Source organism: Toxorhynchites rutilus, chromosome 3 (genome assembly GCF_029784135.1).
Source record: "Toxorhynchites rutilus septentrionalis strain SRP chromosome 3, ASM2978413v1, whole genome shotgun sequence".
NCBI classification, from domain to species: Eukaryota; Metazoa; Arthropoda; class Insecta; order Diptera; family Culicidae; genus Toxorhynchites; species Toxorhynchites rutilus.
In genome coordinates, this window is record NC_073746.1 from 79,504,939 (window position 1) to 79,526,869 (window position 21,931).

Consider the following 21,931-nt stretch of genomic DNA (forward strand, 5'->3'; position numbering starts at 1 on the left):
CTGGAAATGGATTTTCAAGTGTGAAACGCACTCCTACATCTTCTTCTATCTATACCAATAAAAAAGTATCGCCGAATGTGTTGATAAGAGCAGAACTCGAGGAAGGAATTGTCCGATTTAGGGCTGTCTTTATTCTATCATATTTTCTGTATAAAACATTTATTCCATGTAACGGAGAAACATGTTATTTGCAAGTGGCTGAAAAATCTTGAACAAGAATCGTGTCCGAAAATAGTCTGATATTATATTGATGTGTTTTGTTAGAAATACTAGGAATTTTAAAGTAAAAGGTATATTCAACGGGGTCGATTAGAAGATCAATCAATGAACAGTTCTGCGATTGGAACTTGCTCATAGTAAGAAAACGTGAATGTTTGAAGGTATTGATAACAAAAAACAAATTTTGGGCGGGACGAAGTTTGCCGGGTCAGCTAGTGCTAACATAATAACTATTCTGTTTCTGCATATTATATTCTTATACATGTTATTGATTGGGAATTCCGAAATACTTGTGCCAAATGGCTTTCTAGGTGAAAATAAGAACATAAATCATAAGAAAAGGAAGAAAATAAAAAGAAAAAATCACCTAGTTGGTCTTCATCTATTTACTCGCAGGAGCTCACGTTCAGGTCCTGTTCTTTTTTTCAATTCTTCGGTATATACTAAAAAGTTCTGAAGAGTAATGCTGCGACAACTTGCGTCTGTATGATTTGTAGCGTTTTGAAAATTGATGGTCTCTATAGGACAGAGGTGACTAAACTTTTGGGCATTACCGGCGACTGATTGTTCAAATGTTAGCCCGCGGTCTACCAACGTTGAGTGTATCAAAAAATTATTAAAAAATAAATGTAGTACAAAGTTTCAGTCCTCCAGTATTTGCGCCCAAAATAATAACTCGTATACTCTTGCACGGCGTCACAGACTGTGTGTCTTTGTAATTCTGCTATTGTGTATTTTTAGGCGTTATTTTTATTTATTTAAAGTGATAAAAGATATAATTGAATGAAAATACCCCAAAAAACACAACTTCAAATCAGGCGATAGTCATTTAATTAAGACTTCTCAAAACAAAATCATTGATTCTCGTTCTGTGAAAAAATGAAGTTTTCAAGGAAATTGTCATTTAGGAGCATACAAAGCGTTTATGTTACATAAAAATACACTCATGATGATTATTGTATTTCTCAATCACCCAGAGGTATAATAACTATCTATCGGAAATATTTGCATTGCGCGCGAAATCCATTTTAATTTTGATTCTATTTTCTATTTTATGTTTTTTACGTTGATAAAAAAATGTTAGTTTTATTAACCCGAGATTCATAATACAACTATCTCGTACATCCTCAATACCGTTCTACGTATAGTTGTCCCATCGGCAATTGGGAAAAACGCAACCAAAAATGTCTGCCATATTTGTCTATCAGAAGGTTTATGCATTTCAGTTGAGCAATACACCGAGGTTTTTAGAAGCACTAAACTATTGTTTTCTGAAATGTGACAAGATCCCCTCACTTGAATCGATCAAGTGTGATTACGGGCTTAAAATTCATGATGCCTAGAATACCAAAATTCGACAATTGAGCTTGATGTTGTTTTTTATAAACACCAGGCAATTAAAAAAAAAACAATAATTTCTCATTAAAACAATATAAATTATAACAAAATAGTTCATTTACATCATTCATACATAATTCAGAAATAATAATTTCTGAGCAGTTGATGATAACAACCGATTATTCTTTGCTTTAATTATACTAATTATGATATGGATTAAATCTTTGTTTTTCAATTGACCATAGGTTTTAACAGTTCCGTGCTTAACAGCTTAATTAACGAAATTGTACAAAGAACTTACTGAACATTGTACAAGTATCGGTGATCAAAGCTTTAAATGGTCAATATTCGCGACCAGGGTGGTCTCTATAGCTGTATACCGAACATGAACATGAATGCATAACATAAAATGGGGTTCCAAATAACCGTGATTAATGCCAAGTTAAATTCTCTGTTTCCATTTATATTGGGACTTCTTTCTATTGAACCATGAAAAAATTTAGTGATTAAGCATCAGTTGAATAATCAAGACCAGAGAAAAACATAAATGTGGTTAAATTACTGCTGGACGCTTATACACGAAACGATTCCACTCTTAAACAGAGATTACAGAGATAGCATTAGCATTGAGCATGTTGCACAATATCGTAGGTGGTACGAATTCAGAACTGTTAAGTCAAAAACTAGCCCTCATCCGTTGTTGATGATTGGTAATATTTCTTAGATGAAGGCATGCTTTCTCCAACAGTTAAGAATTGTCCTGGCCACGTCCTTGCAACTGCTAAGGAAATGGAAGGAATGTTAGGTCGACATTTACTTAAGATTGAACAGAGATTACAGAGATTCACTAAAAATTGACAATCTATCGGAAATAGGATTTCATATACTAGATAGAAACGTTGGAAAAGATAATTCGAGTGTTGTTCAGTTATACAGTCTCTACAGCTCTCTATAGCAGTGGTTTTCAACCTTTTTTGCTCCATTCCTCCCTTTACGAAAATTAATCCCAGTTTTCCCTCTATCAGTATTTTGTAAAAAAGTCTTTAGCATATCAGTAAAATAATTAAATAATACAAACGGTTTTCAAGTTTTATTCATAACAAACTTGATTTTATACTTGTATCTGATTACAAAAGAAGTATATGAAGTCGGTCAAGTCAGTATGGCACCTGCGCCTGAACGATTTCGGCCAAAATCGTAATTCTTGAGAACGTTATCGAAAAGCACCTCATGTCATCTTCGATATCTACTCTGTTACTGTATTTTGTTTCCATCAGCAGCATTGTAGGAAATTGAGATTCACATAAATACTACGCAAAAGTCAACCGCTCTATAGCGACAATATTTATAGCAACAACTCGCTATAACGACACGTCCATAGGTCCCTTCAAAATCACATAGAAATTATTTTCTTCATTGCGACATTTCACTATAGCCACCGTTCCTTATAACTACACATAATGGCTTCTTTTTTCTCATATCAGCAATTCCAAATGAAATCGTCCTAAAAATGCATATTTTAAAAACTTGTATTTTTGATTCCAATGAAAGTGTGTATTCCGTTTGGGTTGGAGGAAATGAGTTTTTCACAGCAATTGGGAATTTTTTGACTCAAACGTAACTTTTGAAAAGGGCGTATCGATTTTAGTAGGAGAAGTCTTTGATAATTTATATCTCAAAAACTATGAGCCGTACCGAAATAGTGTCTTAGAAAGAGTTATAGAGTATTGATGGTTGAATATGGAAAAAATGTACACGGAGAAAAAAAATTAGTACTCTTTTTTTTTATTTACAAATAAAAATTCAGTTTGCAATATACAAAATACATATTTTTTATTTTTTCATACAAAATAGAAGTCATGTAGAAAATTTAAAAAATTGGCCCAAGATGGTAAAACTATTTTTGACGAACTTTGTGGAACATCGAATTTTTAGGAATTTTCGAAACTTCGAATTTTTGTATGTTAAAAATCATTTTTAGTCTCAAATTATGAATCCTGATGTGATTTAAAACAAAAAATGTTATTATCAATCTCCTTCTAAATGTAGCCATTCTCGAAATATTTAAAAAAATATTTCTAATTAATTGTCTTTTTTATAGTAAATAATCCCTTTTAATATGTTTGTCGTGTTATACCGTCATGTTCATGAAATTTTATGAATTTGCTTATAATGTCCAACAACTTTTCCAAATACATCATCATGGTTCATTTTTTGACTCAAGCGTAACTTTTGAAAAGGGCGTATCGATTTGAGTAAGAGAAATTTTCGATAATTTATATCTCAAAAAATATGTGTCGTACCGAAATAGTGTATTAGAAAGAGTTATAGAGTATTATTGGCTTAATTTAAAAAAAAATACACTGAGAAGAAAAATTAGTACTCTTTTTTTATTTACAAAATAAAATTTTAATTTGCTATATCAAATATATGTATTGTTTTAATTTTTTTTTCAATTTTTTCATATAAAATAGAAGTCATGTAGAAAATTTAAAAAATGGACCCAAGATGGTAAAACCATTTTTGACGAATTTTGTGGAACATCGAATTTTTTGGAATTTTCGAAACTTTGAATTTTTGTATGTTAGCAGTCATTTTTAATCACAAGTTATGAATCCTGATGTTATTTAAAACAAAAAAAGGTTATTATCAATCTCCTTCTAAATGTAGCCACTCTCGAGATATTTAAAAAAAAATATTTGTAATTTATTGTCTTTTTAATAGTTAGGCCCTTTAAATATGTTTGTCGTGTTATACCATCATGTTCATGAGATTTTATGAATTCGCTTATAATATCCAACAACTTTTCCAAATACATCGTTATGGTAAAGACATATGTTTAGGAATTACGTTACGAAACATTCGAAGACATGTGGGTTAATACAAAACGTAGCGAAACTAAAAAATCTTTTTTATCTTAATACAAACTTAATTAATCAAAAAAATTGTTGGAAATTATAAGCAAATTCATAAAATTTCATGAACATGACGGTATATCACGACAAACATATTAAAAGAGATTATTTACTATAAAAAAGATTATAAATTAGAAATATTTTTTTAAATATCTCGAGAATGGTTGCATTTAGAAGGAGATTGATAATAACCTTCTTTGTTTCAAATCACATCAGGATTCATAATTTGAGACTAAAAATTATTGTTAACATACAAAAATTTTTCGAAAAAGTTTCGAAAATTCCTAAAAATTCGATGTTCCACAAAGTTCGTCAAAAATAGTTTTACCATCTTGGGCCCATTTTTAAAATTTTCTGCATGACTTCTATTTTGTATGAAAAAATAAAAAAAAAATAAAAAATATGTATTATGGATATTGAAAATTGAATTTTTATTTTGTAAATAAAAAAAGAGTACTAATTGTACATTTTTTTCATATTCAACCATCAATACTCTATAATTTTTTTTAAGACACTATTTCGGTACAACTCATAGTTTTTGAGATATAAATTATCAAAGATTTCTCCTACTAAAATCGATACGCCCTTTTCAAAAGTTACGCTTGAGTCAAAAAATTCCCAATTGCTGTGAAAAACTCATACTTCCTCTAACCCAAACGGAATACACACTTTCATTCGAATCAAAAATACTCATGTTTTGTCATTTGTCGATTTCATTTGGAATTACTCATATATATCATCCTGTGAAACAAACGAAGTGATACTGTGCGTGTAAATATAGGAACACAACATAGCTTTGACTGTTGTGGATCACGTTTTCTCGGGATGCTCAAAATGATTCTGGCGCGGATTTTGTTTGCGCCAGAATTCCATCCAAAGGGGCTAAAGAGAGGCACAAAAGGAATGCTGTCAGATTCCGCTGTATTTCCGCTAGGTTTTCAGACTTTTAAATTCAAAACAATCATCTCATATTTTACAATGCACACATAGAGTTCTGATAAATATAGGGGAAGCTTATTGAAAATAATCAGTTGAATATTTGTTGTACAAGAACCCCGTCCTCGAAAATAAAATCAATTCCCATTAAACACTAAAAGGAAAGTATTGTCTTCGCAATTGTTATACGGTTGTAGTTCTTGAATTCGAATTCAGACAAAATTTTAAAATATCGTTTGTTCCACTTCGACTTTTCAGTCCGAAATGAGTTGAAATTCAAAAAAATCTTTAACGCTAAAAAATTATGAAATAATGAAAGGTTCAAAGAGGTTATGATAAACGAAACATTATCCAATGAATTCAATGTACCGCATGATACGATCATCATCCATCATCAAATATATTAACCAGATTCGTGAAAATGTAAGAATAATATAGGGCTTTAACACTCTACAGCCCAAGCCCGCCTTTAGACGGGCTTCGCGGATTCTCTTTTCAAATTATTCAGACATTATTTTCAATGTTCACCCCCACTAGAACGTCTTTAGAATATTTTCATCTATCACACAAACACATTGTTTTTATGCTGGCAGCTTTCTGCTATTTCAGGTAACTTCGATATAACGTACATTTTACTTTCAAAATTGTACGTTGTATCGAATTGTACGTTATATCGAAGCATAATAAAGAACTCTGAAACGTACCTTATATTACTTTATTGTGTTGATGTTTGAGTAAGGTTGATGAATAAAATCAATAAGACGAAGCCAACTTTTCTCATGATGTTTCCCTTCGTTCTGTTGATTGATGAATGATTCATTTAGAATCCGGAATCACAAAACAGTTGTATTTCGGGATTGGTTCAAGTTACAATACAAACTTTAGTATCAAAATACAGATAACTTATTGCTCTTTCAGAAAAAAAATATTTAAAAAAAAATATTTTTTGGACATTGATAATGTGTACGTTATATCGAGTGACGTTATATCGAGGGTACGTTATAACGAGGGTACGTTGTATCGAAGTTTCCCTGTAGTATTTTATGTTGAAAGTCGGAAATTCGAGATAAAAGTGGAGTAGGTTTTTTTAGATAAATAAAAAACTTGGGCGGTAGAGGGTTAACAGTTGCTGTTCAACTGGTATATTTTCTCTGACAAGGACATAATTAAAACATTTCAAGTGCTATCTCCTTTTTATTAAAGATCTGACGAAGCATTCCTGATGAGACTACAAGCTCACTCTTTTAAAAACAGCAAGATGATGCTTTCCGGATTATGAATGCTGGTTTATGACAAAAAAATATCGAACTAAAGCTTTACTAAATTACTTAATCTGAATAAAGATGGTTAGAAATCAATTATTGTATAGCCTCTGTCTATAATATAATTTAACTGTTTGTGTGGCTCTGAGCGTTTCTCTATCTAACACGAGAGTTTCTTATAGCGACAATTCGCTATATATAGCCTCTGTCTATAATATAATTTAACTGTTTGTGTGGCTCTGAGCGTTTCTCTATCTAACACGAGAGTTTCTTATAGCGACAATTCGCTATAACGACGGTCCCTTGCGATGTCACTATAGAGAGAAAAATAATAATTTTTAGCTGGAATGTTTCGATATATTCAAAATGAATCATGAAACAGTTTGTCACAGTGCGTTCTGAAAACTGGATATGTGTTTAAGGCCATATTTGGTACTTTATATAATTAGAGGAAATATATTCCTACAATTATATATATATATATTTATATATACAATTATATATATATATATATATCATATATATATATATTTTTTTTTTTTGTATATTTTTTTTTGTTGAATTGTTGTATTACAATTTTTGACCAATTCTTCAAACAAAATGCCCATTTTTTTCGCTGAAGAATGAACCTCTAGAGTATTACCAAATCTTAATTTTCTTTTCTTTCATTTTCACAATTTTCGTGAAAACCAACGCAAGATGCGATGCACTTCATTTTGAAATTCAGATTCAGCGCCCTTGTGTTACAGAAAAATTATTACACATTTTTAATATTCCATTATTGTTGCTGGAGAAACGGGAATAATTTATGAGAAGCCAGTATTTTTGTTATTGTAAATCAGATGTGTGAAATTTGAATTTAAAATACTTTGAAAACGAATGCATGAAGGAAATTTATTACTATGAGCTTATGAATTCGAAATGACCTCCTGAATCATATTATATCACCGAAATACGTCTGTTACGGAGACGTTCACGATTCGGACTCTCAAAAGCAAACTCGTGTATTTGTTTGTAGTAAGCTTTAAGCTGAAATTAATTTTATTATACATAAATTCATAATTGCATTTCATAGTTTCTCACATTTTTAGTCTTCTCGGTAACTTTCCGTATTGCATGTAATAATAGTAAATATCAGATGAAAAACAATAGATTGAGTTTAGGAATCCACAACGAGTTCAGTGCGAGTATTCACAAATAAATATTGTTGTACAATCTGACAGTTTAGTCAATCTGACAGTTTGCATGACAGCATGACGCTACGATGTGTAACGGGTTTCTCACGAGGGAGTCTCGTAGGTAGATGGATTCACCTCCCGTTACTTGCTGACCAGTTGCCGTTCGTAACATTCCCCGACCCGTATTGCTCAGAGTGCTCTCTAGCTATACCACCAACCTCCAGGACCGCCAACTTTGCTACCGGTCTTTGCAACACTCCTGTAGCGGTCTTCACCTCTGCGCTTCGTACTCGCCCGTCACGACCCGGAAATACGCGTAGCACTCGACCCCTGGTCCATCCATTGCGTAAACGATCTTCCACCACAACTACTAGGTCACCAGACTCGATCGGTTTGCAGTCAGTAAACCATTTGGATCGCTTTGTGATTGTTGGGAGGTATTCACGAACCCAACGACACCAGAACTGGTCCAATAGCTGTTGATACAAGTTCCAGTTCGAATTCAATATTACCCTTTCGTCGACTAGCATCTTAGGAGGTTGATTCACTCCACTGGTGATTAGCATCAGGAAGCAGTTTGGAGTCAACGCCTCGTGACCCTCGGACTCAATCGGCATGTAGGTGAGTGGTCTCGAGTTCACCATTGATTCGGCCTCGATCAGCAGAGTGTTGAAGGTCTCCTCGTTTGGCTTCCGAATGGTGGAGAGTGAAGCCAACGCACACTTTACAGACCGAACCATGCGTTCCCAAGACCCCCCCATGTGCGGTGAAGATGGCGGATTGAAATACCACTGAGTTTCCGCGTTGGTGAATGTAGCTGCCAATCCCTGATCGATTTTCTGTAGCTCTTGCTCCAGTTCACGGCTAGCACCTACGAAATTGGTTCCCCGATCGCTGTATATTGCAGCTGGAGCGCCCCTTCTTGCAATAAACCGTCGAAAAGCCATCTTGCAGGATTCCGTTGACATGCTCGCCACTACCTCTAGATGCACGGCACGAATCGTCAGACAGGTGAAAAGGGCGACCCAACGCTTCACCTCACTGCGACCTTGCCTGATCAACACAGGTCCGAAATAATCCACACCAACGTAGCTGAATGGGCGGATATGGGTGACAGTTCTTGCTGGAGGAAGTGGAGCCATCCTTGGAACCACTGGAGTCGCCTTGTAGATCCTACACCACTGACACACTTTCTTAGCCTTCCTGAACGCAGAACGCATCTCTGACACATAGAACTTCTGACGCATCTCGTTCACCGCTGTTTCCGTATTGATGTGCTTGCTTTGACGATGATACCAGTCAACGAGCAGCTGTGTCCCGTAATGACCTTTGGGAAGAATTATCGGGAACTTGAAATCTGTGGAGAATTGCTGTGCATTGGTGATACGACTATCCATACGCAAAACACCTTGGTCGTCCAACACAGGGGTTAGTTTAACGATTTTACTAGTCTTCTCGAGCTTTAGCCGCTGGTCCACTGGAAGATGCTGGTTTCTATTAAAGGTCACAATCTCATCTCCGTATGCTTCGTGCTGAATGAGCTTGAAGATAGTCCATTCCGCTTTCTGCAACTCGTTATGATTCAACCACCCAGATCGTTCCGTTGAGTAATTCTCGATTTTACGGCGACAGTTGTCTATAAACCTGTACACATACGCTATCGCACGCACTAATCGCTCCCACTTCGAATATCTTTCGAAATCTATAAGTTGCTGCCTGATGAGATGACAATGAAGGTGTATTGTACGAAGCTCCTCCGTTATTTCAACCACACATGGACCTTGCTGTGGCCAGGTATCTGGCTCTTGATACAGGAATGCTGGTGCTTGAAACCCACGACTGCTGCTACTTATGTTAGGGCCCTTGCCCCATTTGGTTGCTTCATCGGCTACATTCCAGCGTGAAGGAACCCACCGCCACTCTTCCACCTGCGTAAGCTCGAGAATTTCCGTCACACGAAATTCAACGTATTGCCGATATTTTCGTTGATCCGACCTTAACCAGGAAAGTACGGTGCTAGAATCGGTCCAGAACACTCTGCGAACTATCGGCAGTGTATGATTGTCTTCTACCGATTTTGACAGTTTTGCACCAAGAACAGCCGCCTGCAACTCTAATCTAGGGATTGAGAGCGGTTTCAGAGGAGCCACTTTTGTCTTCGCCGAGACAAGTGAGCAGCGCACTCCAGAGCTATCCACGATGCGAAAATAAGCCAGGGCAGCGTACGCTTCCTCACTTGCATCTACAAAAATATGCAACTCCAAGGAATGATAACTTCTATCGGAATATCCAGGAAAATAACAGCGGGGAATTTGGACCTGCTCGAGTTGCTTCAACAGTTTAGTCCATCGTCTCCATGCATCGAGTAATTCGTCTGGTATGGAATGGTCCCAATCTGTCTTGCATCGCCAGATGTTTTGTAGCAATATTTAACCGTGGACTACAACTACAGCCACCAATCCCAAGGGATCGAATATACTCATGACGACTCTTAGAGTTTGTCTTTTCGTCGGAATAACAGTGTCGCCTAGCAGTGATCGGATCTCTTCGCTGAATAGTCCTTGGAACACAAAAACATCAGGATCTGGCTTCCAAACTAGACCAAGAACTCGTTCTTGGGTGGCCGTTTTTGCTACCTCGAAACTTTTGGACAACTCCATGCCTGGAACCCCGACCCGTGAGATCACTTCGGGTGAATTGGACAACCAGTTGCGTATGGTGAATCCTGCTCTAGAATGTACTTCTTTCACCTGCTGTGCTAGTTCGACTGCTTCATTCACGGTGTTTGTGCTGTATACAAAATCGTCAACATAATGATGCTCCACTATTACTTTTGCTGCTAGTGGATCAGAGAACTCTTGAGCGTTTAGGTTTTTGACAAACTGAGCTGCCGACGGCGAACAGGATGCGCCGAATATCGCGACGTCCATAACGAAGACTTCATACGGGTTGGAGGGATTTATCTTCCGGTCTAATAAAGAGCTGATGGAACATCTCGAGTATGTCTGCACTGGTGACCGGAATAAATCGCCACAGTAAACAACTGCAACAGAAACAACCGCTTAGAAAAAGTGTAGTAGGCTAGAAATATTTGGCGCGGGAAAAACATCATGTGCCTCACATTTCTATTATAAATTTATTCTCTTGTTCTCGTTTTTCGAAATTTATTCTGAGGACAATGTAATGGGGACGAAGTCCCCATTTGGCGAGGATAAGGAATCGAGGCGGCCCATGCCGCCAAGATGACGCAATCCGAGTCCACCGCCGACCCGCCGTCGGAAGCGGCGGTGTCTCGCACGCAAACCTGGGATCCACTGATTGCCCGGTTAGTTTGAAACATAGGATACGATCCTTTAGCAATGTCCGACCGAGCTCTAGCGAGCGTCGGACGGTATACGTCTGCCCGGGGCGTTACGTTTGCCTGGGGCGATACGTTTGCCCGGTTAATTCTTGTTTTGAAATACAATACCGCGCCACAATATTTATAGCCTACTACACATTTTATAAGCGGTGGTTTCTGTTGCAGTCGTTTTCTGTGGCGATTTATTCCGGGAACCGTCTGCACTGATGGCCACCTCGAACTGTCGGAAAGGACACAAAACTGAAGGAAGCGGTGCGAGCAAATCGGGACCAGCCAACAACAGAGCGGAGTTCAATGATTGGCCTTGAACTTTTGCCGCAGCATCCCAGACCAACCGTACCTTATGCGGTTTCTTTGGGTTCATGACCACGTTTAAGGGCAGGTACCAGGTTCGTCGAGGGTCGAAGTTACTGAGCTCCTCAGGATCAGCTTTGTGTGCGTATCCTTTAGCTTGATACTGCTGCATTTGATGTCTAACATTATCGTATAAGTCGGGCTTGGATGCCAGACGGCGTTCTAAACATCGCAACCGCCTTTCAGCCATGGGCTTACTGTTCGGGAATTCAATGCAATCGTATTTCCACAATAAGCTAACTTGGAACTTTTCAGAGGCTGTGCGAACGGTTGTATTCTCCAGTATCTTACGCGTACGCTGGTCATCGTCAGATTCCACCACGGATGATTTGGCCGATCCTACGGCTTCTACCTTAAAAAACTCCTTCACTAAATTGTGTAGGTCCTCATCCGACGAATGAGCGCAAATATGGAACTGATGATGAACTGCCGTTTTTGCTTCTGCGTTCAACGTTCCATAAATTGTGCAACCCAACCTTGTTTTGGCCGCCATCGGATCACCTTTTGAACCTTCCCGAAGCTTCAAGGTTGCCTTTAGGAATGAGTTGTCCAGACCTATCAGAATTGTAGGAGACGCTGATTCATAACTGTGCACGGGTAAACCACGAAGATGTGGAAACTGTTTACGCAGTGCTGAGTAGTCCAACGATTGAACTGGAAGATTCAAGTTCTTCACAGTGTGCACCTTTTTCAGACCGTGCCGTTTCAAACTCCCCAGGCTCGAGATCTCCATCTTGACTAGTTGTGAGTCATCTTCCATGCGCTCAATGTCACTAGTCCATTGCAGACAGAGGGGATGGATATCGCCTGATAGTCCTAGCTTTCGCGCTGTTGCTGATTCTACCAGTGTGGTCGATGAGCCGTCATCAAGGAACGCATACGTTTGAATGGCCCTTCCGTTGCCGTGCAGCGTCACTGGAATCAATCGGAAAAGAATTAAAGACTGAAGTTGACGATGGATTGTAACCGTGCTTCTAGTATTCGGGACATCGATCGTCTGCGATGATCCTGGTTTTCCGGGATGGAGGAGTTTGTGGTGTCTGTCCTCGCATCCATTTTCACCACACAACCCTGCTTTACACGGAAATTTTCCATGACCAATCAGACATCGCCGACACAATCGCCGTTCTTGGACTAGTTTCCAACGGTCACCAAGCGTCAAGTTCCGAAAGGTGGTACAGTCCTTGATTTTATGACCTTCTTTCTCACAGGCTGTACAGGGTTTAGGTTGATATTCCTTACGATTCAAGTTGTTTGATCCGCTGGTTGGGTATTGTGTAGATTTCTCAGTATTGTGTGCGTTCACAAATAATTTTTCTTTTGGTTTTTGTTTACCCTGCTTGCAGGCTCGTTGACCATCTATATCGTGGGTGAAAGTGACATCACTTGCTGCAACCACAATCTCGTCCATGAACGAACCGAAGGTGGAAAGATCAACAATAGGACGAGTCCGTTTGAAGAGAGACCAGTTCAGTTTGATATTGACTGGTAACTTTTCCACAAGCTCCTGCAACAATAAAGGATTTGATAGATGTGAGTGCAGTCCTGCTGCTTGAAGGTGCTGACACAGGTTTTTACACGCTAGACCAAAGCTAATTATAGTTTCTAACCGCTCTGGTTTCGGCGTCGGAGTGGAACGCACTTTAACCAATAGTGAGTTGATGATCAGCTCTGGGCGCCCATACAATGTCTTCAATGTTACTCGTATAACGGAATTCTTTCCGGCATGGGTAATGATAACGGAGGCTGGTTGTGCTGTGCGACTGAATGAGCACCGATAGTTGAACGACTGCTGACCACTGATGGTTGAGCGGACTGCTTAGCCGCAAGCTGCATCCGAAGGCAGTCCATCCTTGCCTGGAGCTCGAACAGTTGCTTTGTCAATTCTTCTGACGTCGGCGTTGCGGAAATATTGAAGTCCACCACAGTCGGTCGATTGCGATGATCGGAGGAGATGTCATGCGAAACGGTAATGTTTCGTTTCGCTGTTTCGTTAATCACTTGTACAGTAGACGTCACGGTCGAAGTTGGCGTACTCGAAATATGACGATTCGCTTCTAAGTTACTCGTCGGGTTGCATACTATTTCATTCGTAGTTGGTATTTGTGATGATCTACTATCGGTGAGTATGGGAAGTGCCTGGCGATCCGGTGATTTCATCGTAGTGTGCGGAATCGGTGTTCTAGCTATACTGGAACGATCCTCGGGTCTGGTGATACTAGAGAAGTTTCCTTTGGTATTGCACCAGTCCACGACGGTAAACATACGGGGATTTGCGACATCCCGGTATTGATGCTCGTAGTCGTAATTGCCTGGTTCATTACCCAATCTTGGGTCCTCTGCGTACTGCGACGTGAGCGGCGACTCTTTACACTACCTCCTTCTCCTACCTCATCCAGTTGGCCTTGTAGTATATCATACTTTTTCCCTATGTAATTCCTCTCCAGTTGACGCTCTTCTTCAAGGCGTTGAAGTTCGAGAACTGCCCTTGCTGCTCTACAGCTTGATGTGCTCGATTTGCCGCATCTGGAACCGGCGACTGTCGGTGCACGATCGTTACAGCGCACACAAACGAAATGATGATCATCGTCTGCAATGCTCTCGCCAACGTTTGCACAACCGAAGTGGTAGAAGAATAAACACCGCTCGCACTGAACCATATTGGTTTCGGCTTCATCCGGGCGTCCGCATGCAGGACACAAAGTAGCCACTGTGTTTTCGTTCGAAACCTGTTGCGACATTCTCGATTGCCCGGTAGATTTATCGATAAAAATCTTAAAGATTATGTTACGGAGACGTTCACGATTCGGACCCTCAAAAGCAAACTCGTGTATTTGTTTGTAGTAAGCTTTAAGCTGAAATTAATTTTATTATACATAAATTCATAATTGCATTTCATAGTTTCTCACATTTTTAGTCTTCTCGGTGACTTTCCGTATTGCATGTAATAATAGTAAATATCAGATGAAAAACAATAGATTGAGTTTAGGAATCCACAACGAGTTCAGTGCGAGTATTCACAAATAAATATTGTTGTACAATCTGACAGTTTGCATGACAGCATGACGCTACGATGTGTAACGGGTTTCTCACGAGGGAGTCTCGTAGGTAGATGGATTCACCTCCCGTTACTTGCTGACCAGTTGCCGTTCGTAACAACGTCTCTTTTTCGTTCGACGACATTTTTCCAAATTTACGAAAAATTTACAGTGAAGCATGGCCAACGTGATCTATACACTCTTATCTGATTATAAGCGAAAGCTGAAGATATAATTCCTAAAAATTAAATTTCTACAGCGTTTTTTCCGTGATGCAATTTGATGTGACACACCCTTTATGACAAAGGCAAAAATGCATCTCGAGCTGCCAATAAAATGTGTGCAGTTTATGGACCCGATACAGTTTCCATTTCCACCGCACAACGATGGTTTCAACGTTTTCGTTCTGGTGTAGAGGTCGTCGAAGATGCGCCACGCTCCGGAAGGCCTGTCGTCGAAAATTGCGACTAAATCGCTGAATTAGCCGAGAAAGACCGGCATAGTAGCAGCCGTAGCATCGGCCAAGAGCTGGGGATAAGTCATCAAACCGTTATTAACCATTTGAAGAAGCTTGGATTCACAAAGAAGCTCGATGTATGGGTGCCACACACGTTGACGCAAAAAAACATCTTTGACCGTATCGACGCATGTGATTCGCTGCTGAATCGCAACAAAATCGACCTGTTTCTGAAGCGGATGGTGACTGCTTCTTCAATTTTAAGGAAAAAAATAAAAATACTAAAATGTCGGTTATGACTTCAAGTTATTGTACATCAATAACAAAGTGAAGAAGAATGGTTTTGAGTTAATCAAAATTTAATGTTAGTTTTGAGTTTTTGAAAATATATTCCCAGAGTATTTTTTCTTCAGTTCTCCCCAAACTTTTCGTTTTTTGTGCAGTGCAGCTATGTTCGCCTACAAAAAATGAATTGTTTGATTATGCGTAACATTAAACTTGGGTAAATTTTTTTAAATAAAATGAATTAATATTCCATGCCGTTTGGAGTAGAATGGGCAATATTTTGGTGACAGGATTAATATATAATGTATAATTAATATATATTTAATTTTTTTTCTTGACTATCAATTATTTCTACTGGTGGAAAATATTGAGTGTCCCAAACCAAACGCGCTCGCAACATTTCATTCAAAGCTAAATCAAGTTCAATACAACAGTCTAAAGCATTCCGCATATTTCAGGACATTGCTCTAAACCAGGGTTTCTCAAAGTGGTCGATATCGACCCCCTGGGGTTGATTTAGAGTCCATCATTGTGGATGCCAACCGATTTCAGAACATTGTTTCATTGGCATTGCGAAGCGAGAATATTCACTCAACACACACTGATGAATGTGGAATTATCAAAAAGTGTCCCCAAAACATCCTTAGCATAAATGGTGAAGTGAGGGGACATTTCATATGGTTCAACATTTTTATAAATCAAAGTACATATCTTCATGACTCAACGATAAATAACAAAGTTAATTAATAATAAGGAAGACAGAGAAAATGAACTGTAATTAATTTAACATTTAAATTTGAATTTGAAAAAATATCTTTAAATTCTGTATCCTCGCAGAAAATCTGTAATTCTGTATATACAGATTCTGTATCTGAAATTTGGCGAAAAATCTGTCAAATACAGAATATTCTGTTTATGTAGCAACCCTGAGAATGACTAATATCCTAGTAGAAAATATTATTGCTGTACACTTTAAAAACTCAACAAGACGATGAATGTGCACAAGATGAATAATAAAAAAGTACAAAAAGTACAAGATGAAAAATTCGGCTAGTAAAAAACGTGAACAGGATTGTGCAAGATACTGCGTTTGAGCGTACGAGACCTTGAAAGGTGTTTAACTTTCTCTGTATTTTCAACATATACACGATTTAACAGGAAGGAAGTCATAACAAATTCATGTCCAAACATGTTCCTGATATTTTACTGTATAACAAGCTTGCCCTTAGGTTTCAAGTTGATATGCGTTCTGAAATGCGTTGGAGCTTGAATGATAATGAGTACATTATCACTTCTAATTTAATTCAAGAGATTACAAGGTATTTACCTAGCTAAATGAAGTGAACTAGAATAAAGTGATTGAAAAAGAATTTCCAAAATGCTTGGTCATCTATGTGCATGGAGTAACAAAAACGTTTTTTTAATTATTTCAGAAAACTTGAGATGGGACGCGAAGAGGGGAAACTTAATTTTTTTTCAACAGATTTTCTCTCCAGCTGGACGAGTCTACATTAGCCAGTAATGAAGCTCTGTCGTTAGGGTATGTTCGATAAATTAAGGGGGTATTCTAGTGTAGAGACACGAATTTTGGACGTTTTTTTTTTGAGCTCCGTAAAAATAAAACAAAAAAATCAAACAGACTCTGAATCAGTAAAGATGCCGCTATCGCATGAACCTCGGACAAGACAAAAACGTCTTTTTTGACAAAATGGCGGCCGTTTGAAAAACAAAATGCGATTTAAAACGTATTTTCTTACATTTCCCGATTTTTTAAAATGGCAGTATTTGAAAACTATTATTTTTTTAGAGGTTCATGTGATAGACAGATGTCTGCAGATTGTATCCATATAAATTCGACATAAGTTGAAGTTTGAAGAAACTAGTATCGAGAAAAACTCGTTTGAAGTTCATTGTTATGGCCGTACCAGGTTAGATACCGTATCACTAAAATGGCTCTAACTCGGTAAATAATAGGATTTTCGATAAGTCCTTTCTAGGGTATATTCTTGAATGCCTAAACTACAGAAATATGAAGGAAATTTTTTTTTCAGTTTTTTAGACTAGAGTAAAGACCTTAAAGAAGAAAACATGTGCCAAGAAATTATTTTTGCTACATATATTAAGAATGATACCAGAGGAGAATCGATTGGTTTTTTACCGAAAAAGCTATTCCACGGAAGAACATTGAGACTCATGGTGCACCATCAATTGTTGGTCGTCATCGTGGTTTCACAGCTCACTCAAAGTTTCAATTGCGTAAGGCCACTCACTGCGTGATTCACAGAGTGCATTATCAATATCGATAATAGCGGCCTTTCTGACAAAACTTTCAAAACAACATTGAGGCAGAAGAGAATATTTACAGTTTCCGCATTTGTCAAAGTTATCACAAAAGCTTCAAGGCCATGCTATATTATCATATGTCACTCACTTGGACGCATTACACAAGGATTTTACTAAAATATTTTTAGATCTTCAAAATTTTCAAATTCCTGAATGGATAATAAATCAGTACTATATCACATCCATGGAATGAGCCAAGGTGATAATGCAAGACAAGTTGATTGATTATAATCAGCACATATGAGGCAGGAGTACAACCAAGGTTGTCAGATGTTCTAGTTATAACGAAACATTGTAAAAAAAAGGCTTCATTATGGTTACAAACAATGCGAAACCGAAGGAACCATTTGAAAATGGTTTGAAGTGGAGATTTAAGACTTTGACAAACCAATATGGAACCGTATTTTAATATTTTGGTGGTTGTGAATAGATTGGTTTGCGATTTGAATGTTTTTATAGTTTCTGAGTAAATTGTATAATTTAATCTTTATTTATTTTGCTGAATATGATGAGAAAATATTTGCTCTCTGTATTATAGTGACATTCAGCACTTTTGTTTGGTTTGTCACATTACTTCCATTTTTTGGAAGAATGTCGGGAGTGTGAATTGAACTCGCGACCTTTGGCGTGAGAGGTGCGGATGTTCCACTACGCTAGATCGCATCCGATGTCAAGTTTATTCATTTAACCATTTAGCCTTTCAAATTGATAAGAAAAACAAACTAAAGATATGTTTTTCAAAGTAATTTGGCTATGGGGGTCTAAGGTATGAGTTAATTATGGAAAAGGGGTCTCCTGCCCAAAACAGTTTGAGAACCCCTGCTCTATACTAATGACATGCTATTCCTTATGAAATTCACGATCATATCTGCCCGCAGTCGAATTAAACTACGCTAATGTGGTTACTCGTTTACGAAATTACGATTCAATCGGATAAATATTGCATTCCCCGGAGTAAGATTACACATGCTAGTCGTATTGCTGCTACCAGTACCACCTTTAGCGTTGCATTTCTCGTTCCAATATAAGCATGACTTATCCTACTCGTAACATATTACTTATCGGATCATTCCAGCACTATGGCAATCCCCGTAGAACCAGGACGTGAACGGGTCCTCATCGTCCCAAGCTTGCGAGCATCCTGAATCATGTTCCTGGCAGTCATGTAGTAAAACCCTAATGGAATCGGACTTCAAATGATAAATAAGCATCATTTCGCAACTGGGAAACAAATGCATTCCTCACTCTTAAAGCCGGAAAAGTATACGTGTTTTCTGGAACCTCTTCGGATGGAAGCAGACGATGAAGGACGAGGTAACGTAATGGAGTCATACGCTGAAAATGAGTGATATCCCCTGGGATTATTTGCTTTCTCATACTTCGCACTACTCCTTACATATGAGTGTAGCACATTCATCCGGGGCATAACACTGCACTCAACGTGTTGTTTACCTAAACCAATGTCAGAGCAAACGCCCGAAGTAAACAGTATTGCGTTATTTTTGCCAGGACGTGATTCCCAACACTAGGACAACAAACATCCGTTGAATTCGGTTATCACAGCAGAGGGGGCGGTTGGCAACTTTATGATTGTGCCTCTGCACGAAACAAGTGTGTGTGTGGGAGTGTGCAGGGGACTACCGTGCCAGGATGTGGTCCCCAACCGGAGACGAATTTTTACGAGTCAATTAAAGTTACACTTTAGTTTTACTACTTAATTTCCTCGTTTGGTCACCGATATCGGATGATGGATATTGTTGGTAATTAATTAGCACACAAAAGCGAAACTAATCAAATGATTTCCTTTGTTGAGTTCTGGATAGCATCGACTGTGAGGTGACCGAAACTTTGGAATGACATGAAGTTTGATTCTGATCAAAAACTGAAATCGCTAGCAATTTACACATTGACCCCGATTGCAAACTATCAACTCAGATAAGAACAGAATGGCACGAATTGCGATTCGAGCATTTCTCATTAGCATCTTTCCTTAAATCAAAATGATGACAGACCATAACCAGCCACCAGCCGGTGCCCGTTAACATCGCAATCCACCACAATCAGTACCCATTGCACTGCACTTACACAAATTATTCATTTCCGGTGGAGCACAACCGAAGTTAGCTGAATAGCGGCATCAAAATCCTTTCAGCAAATTACCTTCACGCCTGTCCGATCCCTCTGTTTTAGTCTTAATGCGGCTGTGCGTAATCTCTTCTTTCGGCTCCCGAGCTGGTTCAAAAATATCAGCCGAAATGATTTCGCGAAGCATCCCATCCAGCAACGGGAAAAGTTTCCACCCCACCACACCCGGTGCGGGTGCGGGCGGTAGGAGTCGCAAGGAGAGATGTAAAAGTTTTGTTCCTCCCAAAACTGTGGCGCCCGGTGCGAGGAAAAGTTTTCAATTTGCATCGCGTGAGCAGTGTGAAGGAAAGCCAGATATTTTTTGTTTCCCCTTTTTGTGCCGGAGAACCGCGCCGCGAAAAGAGAAAGAGACAGTGAGGTATAAATTGTGTATTGTTGGTATAAATTTTATGCAAGTGGAAAACGAAGACAAAATATTTCGAAAACTGCAACAACAAAAAAACAAAAACAACAACCATCGTTGGCAGCAGCGCCTGGAAAGTTTTCGAGAAATGAGCAAATTGAAAGCTGCTTTCGGGTAAAAGATGAATGGGTGCAAACGAAATTGGTTGGGTCAGGTGGGACCGGGGTGTGACAAACGCAGCTGAAAATTGGAAAATAAACACTGTTACTCTTATTGAATTTCGCAACCCACAACATGCTGGAGATACTATCTAACATAGAACATGAAACCGATCATAATCGGAAAAACCTTACGGATTTAAACAATGCTGTAATACAAACATATTAATTCAGGTAAACTTCGATCTAACGTATCTCAATATTATATATATACAGGTCGGACTCGATTATCCGGAATTTTAGATTCGATTATCCGAAGTATTTTATTTTAGATTTTCGGAAAATTTGAATAATTTGTATAATAATTCCTTATTGAATAGCTAATATGGGTATCAAAAGAAAGGGCTTGACTAGTAGAATGCAGTTATTTATGAAGAATGCAAATCCAAGATGGCGGACACTACAAAATAACGGACTACATATTTTCTCAGAACCCCATCAATATGGGTATTAAATTGAAGGGCTTGACTAGTAGAACACAGTTATTCATGAAAAATGTAAACCCAAAATGGCTATCACCACAAGATGGCGCTATATTTTTTTTAAAACCCCATCAATATGGGTATTGAATGAAAGGGCTTGACTGGTAGAACACAGTAGATCATGAAAAATCCAAATCCAAGATGACCGCAGTTCCCAAATAAACAATTACTTTTTAATGGTTTCATTCAGCTTGACCTGTTTGTATGTATGTTTGAGTGTTTATTTAAATTTATACCGTTCCTGTTGAATGATTGATCTGAAATTTAGAACATACATTTAATTCTACTGTCATTATAAAACTGCGTATTCTTTGATCTTGAAAAATTCAATTTGGCCGCCACTAAAAAATGGCTTAATGGCTTGACTTGGAGAATACACTACACTATGAACAAAATAAATTCGAAAAGGTCGCTGCCATGAAATGGTGTGCTATGTATTTTTTGCAATCCCCTCAATATTGGTATCAAATGAAATTATTTCAATAATAGAATACAGTATATCATCAAAATATTCCGAAAAAAGTTATGTAAGAAATAAAAATTTCAAAAATATATTTTTTTTTGAATGTAGAGTATACTAATGATACAGATAATTTACTAAAAACTAAAAAATAAAATAAGTAAAAAAAAACTTTTTAAGTTAAACGGTTTAATGTACTAAAAGCTATAAATAATTAGACAAGTAGCAGTTAGTAGTTATCACATCCGCACCTTCATTAATCTAGAGCAATGATGAGGCTAAAATAAAATCGTGGGGTATATGATGAAACAACTGACTGTGAATAATGGAAATCTAACGTTTATTTCTTACCTAATCTCTTCGGAATATTTTCATGATATACTGTATTCTATTAGTCAAATCATTTCATTTGATACCATTATTAAGCGGATTGCAAAAAATACATAGTGGACCATTTTGTTGCGGTGACCTTTTTGAATTTATGTTGTTTATTATGTTTCGTGTTCTCCAAGTCAAATCATTCAGCCATTTTTTAGCGACGGCCAAATTGAATTTTTCAAGATCATGGAATATGGAGTTTTATAATGACAGTAGAAT

At 37.8% G+C, this 21,931-nt stretch overlaps 2 protein-coding genes across 2 annotated transcripts in view; both read right to left on the reverse strand.

Annotated features, from left to right (window-relative positions):
- Nucleotides 1-21,931, reverse strand: part of LOC129774911 (neural-cadherin-like) — a 1,140,595-nt gene that overhangs the window by 1,027,878 nt on the left and 90,786 nt on the right. The window lies entirely within an intron of this gene.
- On the reverse strand, nt 7,980-14,746 carry LOC129773265 (uncharacterized). The gene is made up of 6 exons (XM_055776862.1): nt 14,657-14,746; nt 13,954-14,418; nt 13,361-13,909; nt 11,405-13,070; nt 10,328-10,819; nt 7,980-10,090 (listed from the first exon to the last, which is right to left on the reverse strand). The coding sequence occupies exons 1-6, from the start codon at nt 14,744-14,746 to the stop codon at nt 7,980-7,982; spliced, it is 5,373 nt and encodes a 1,790-aa protein (XP_055632837.1).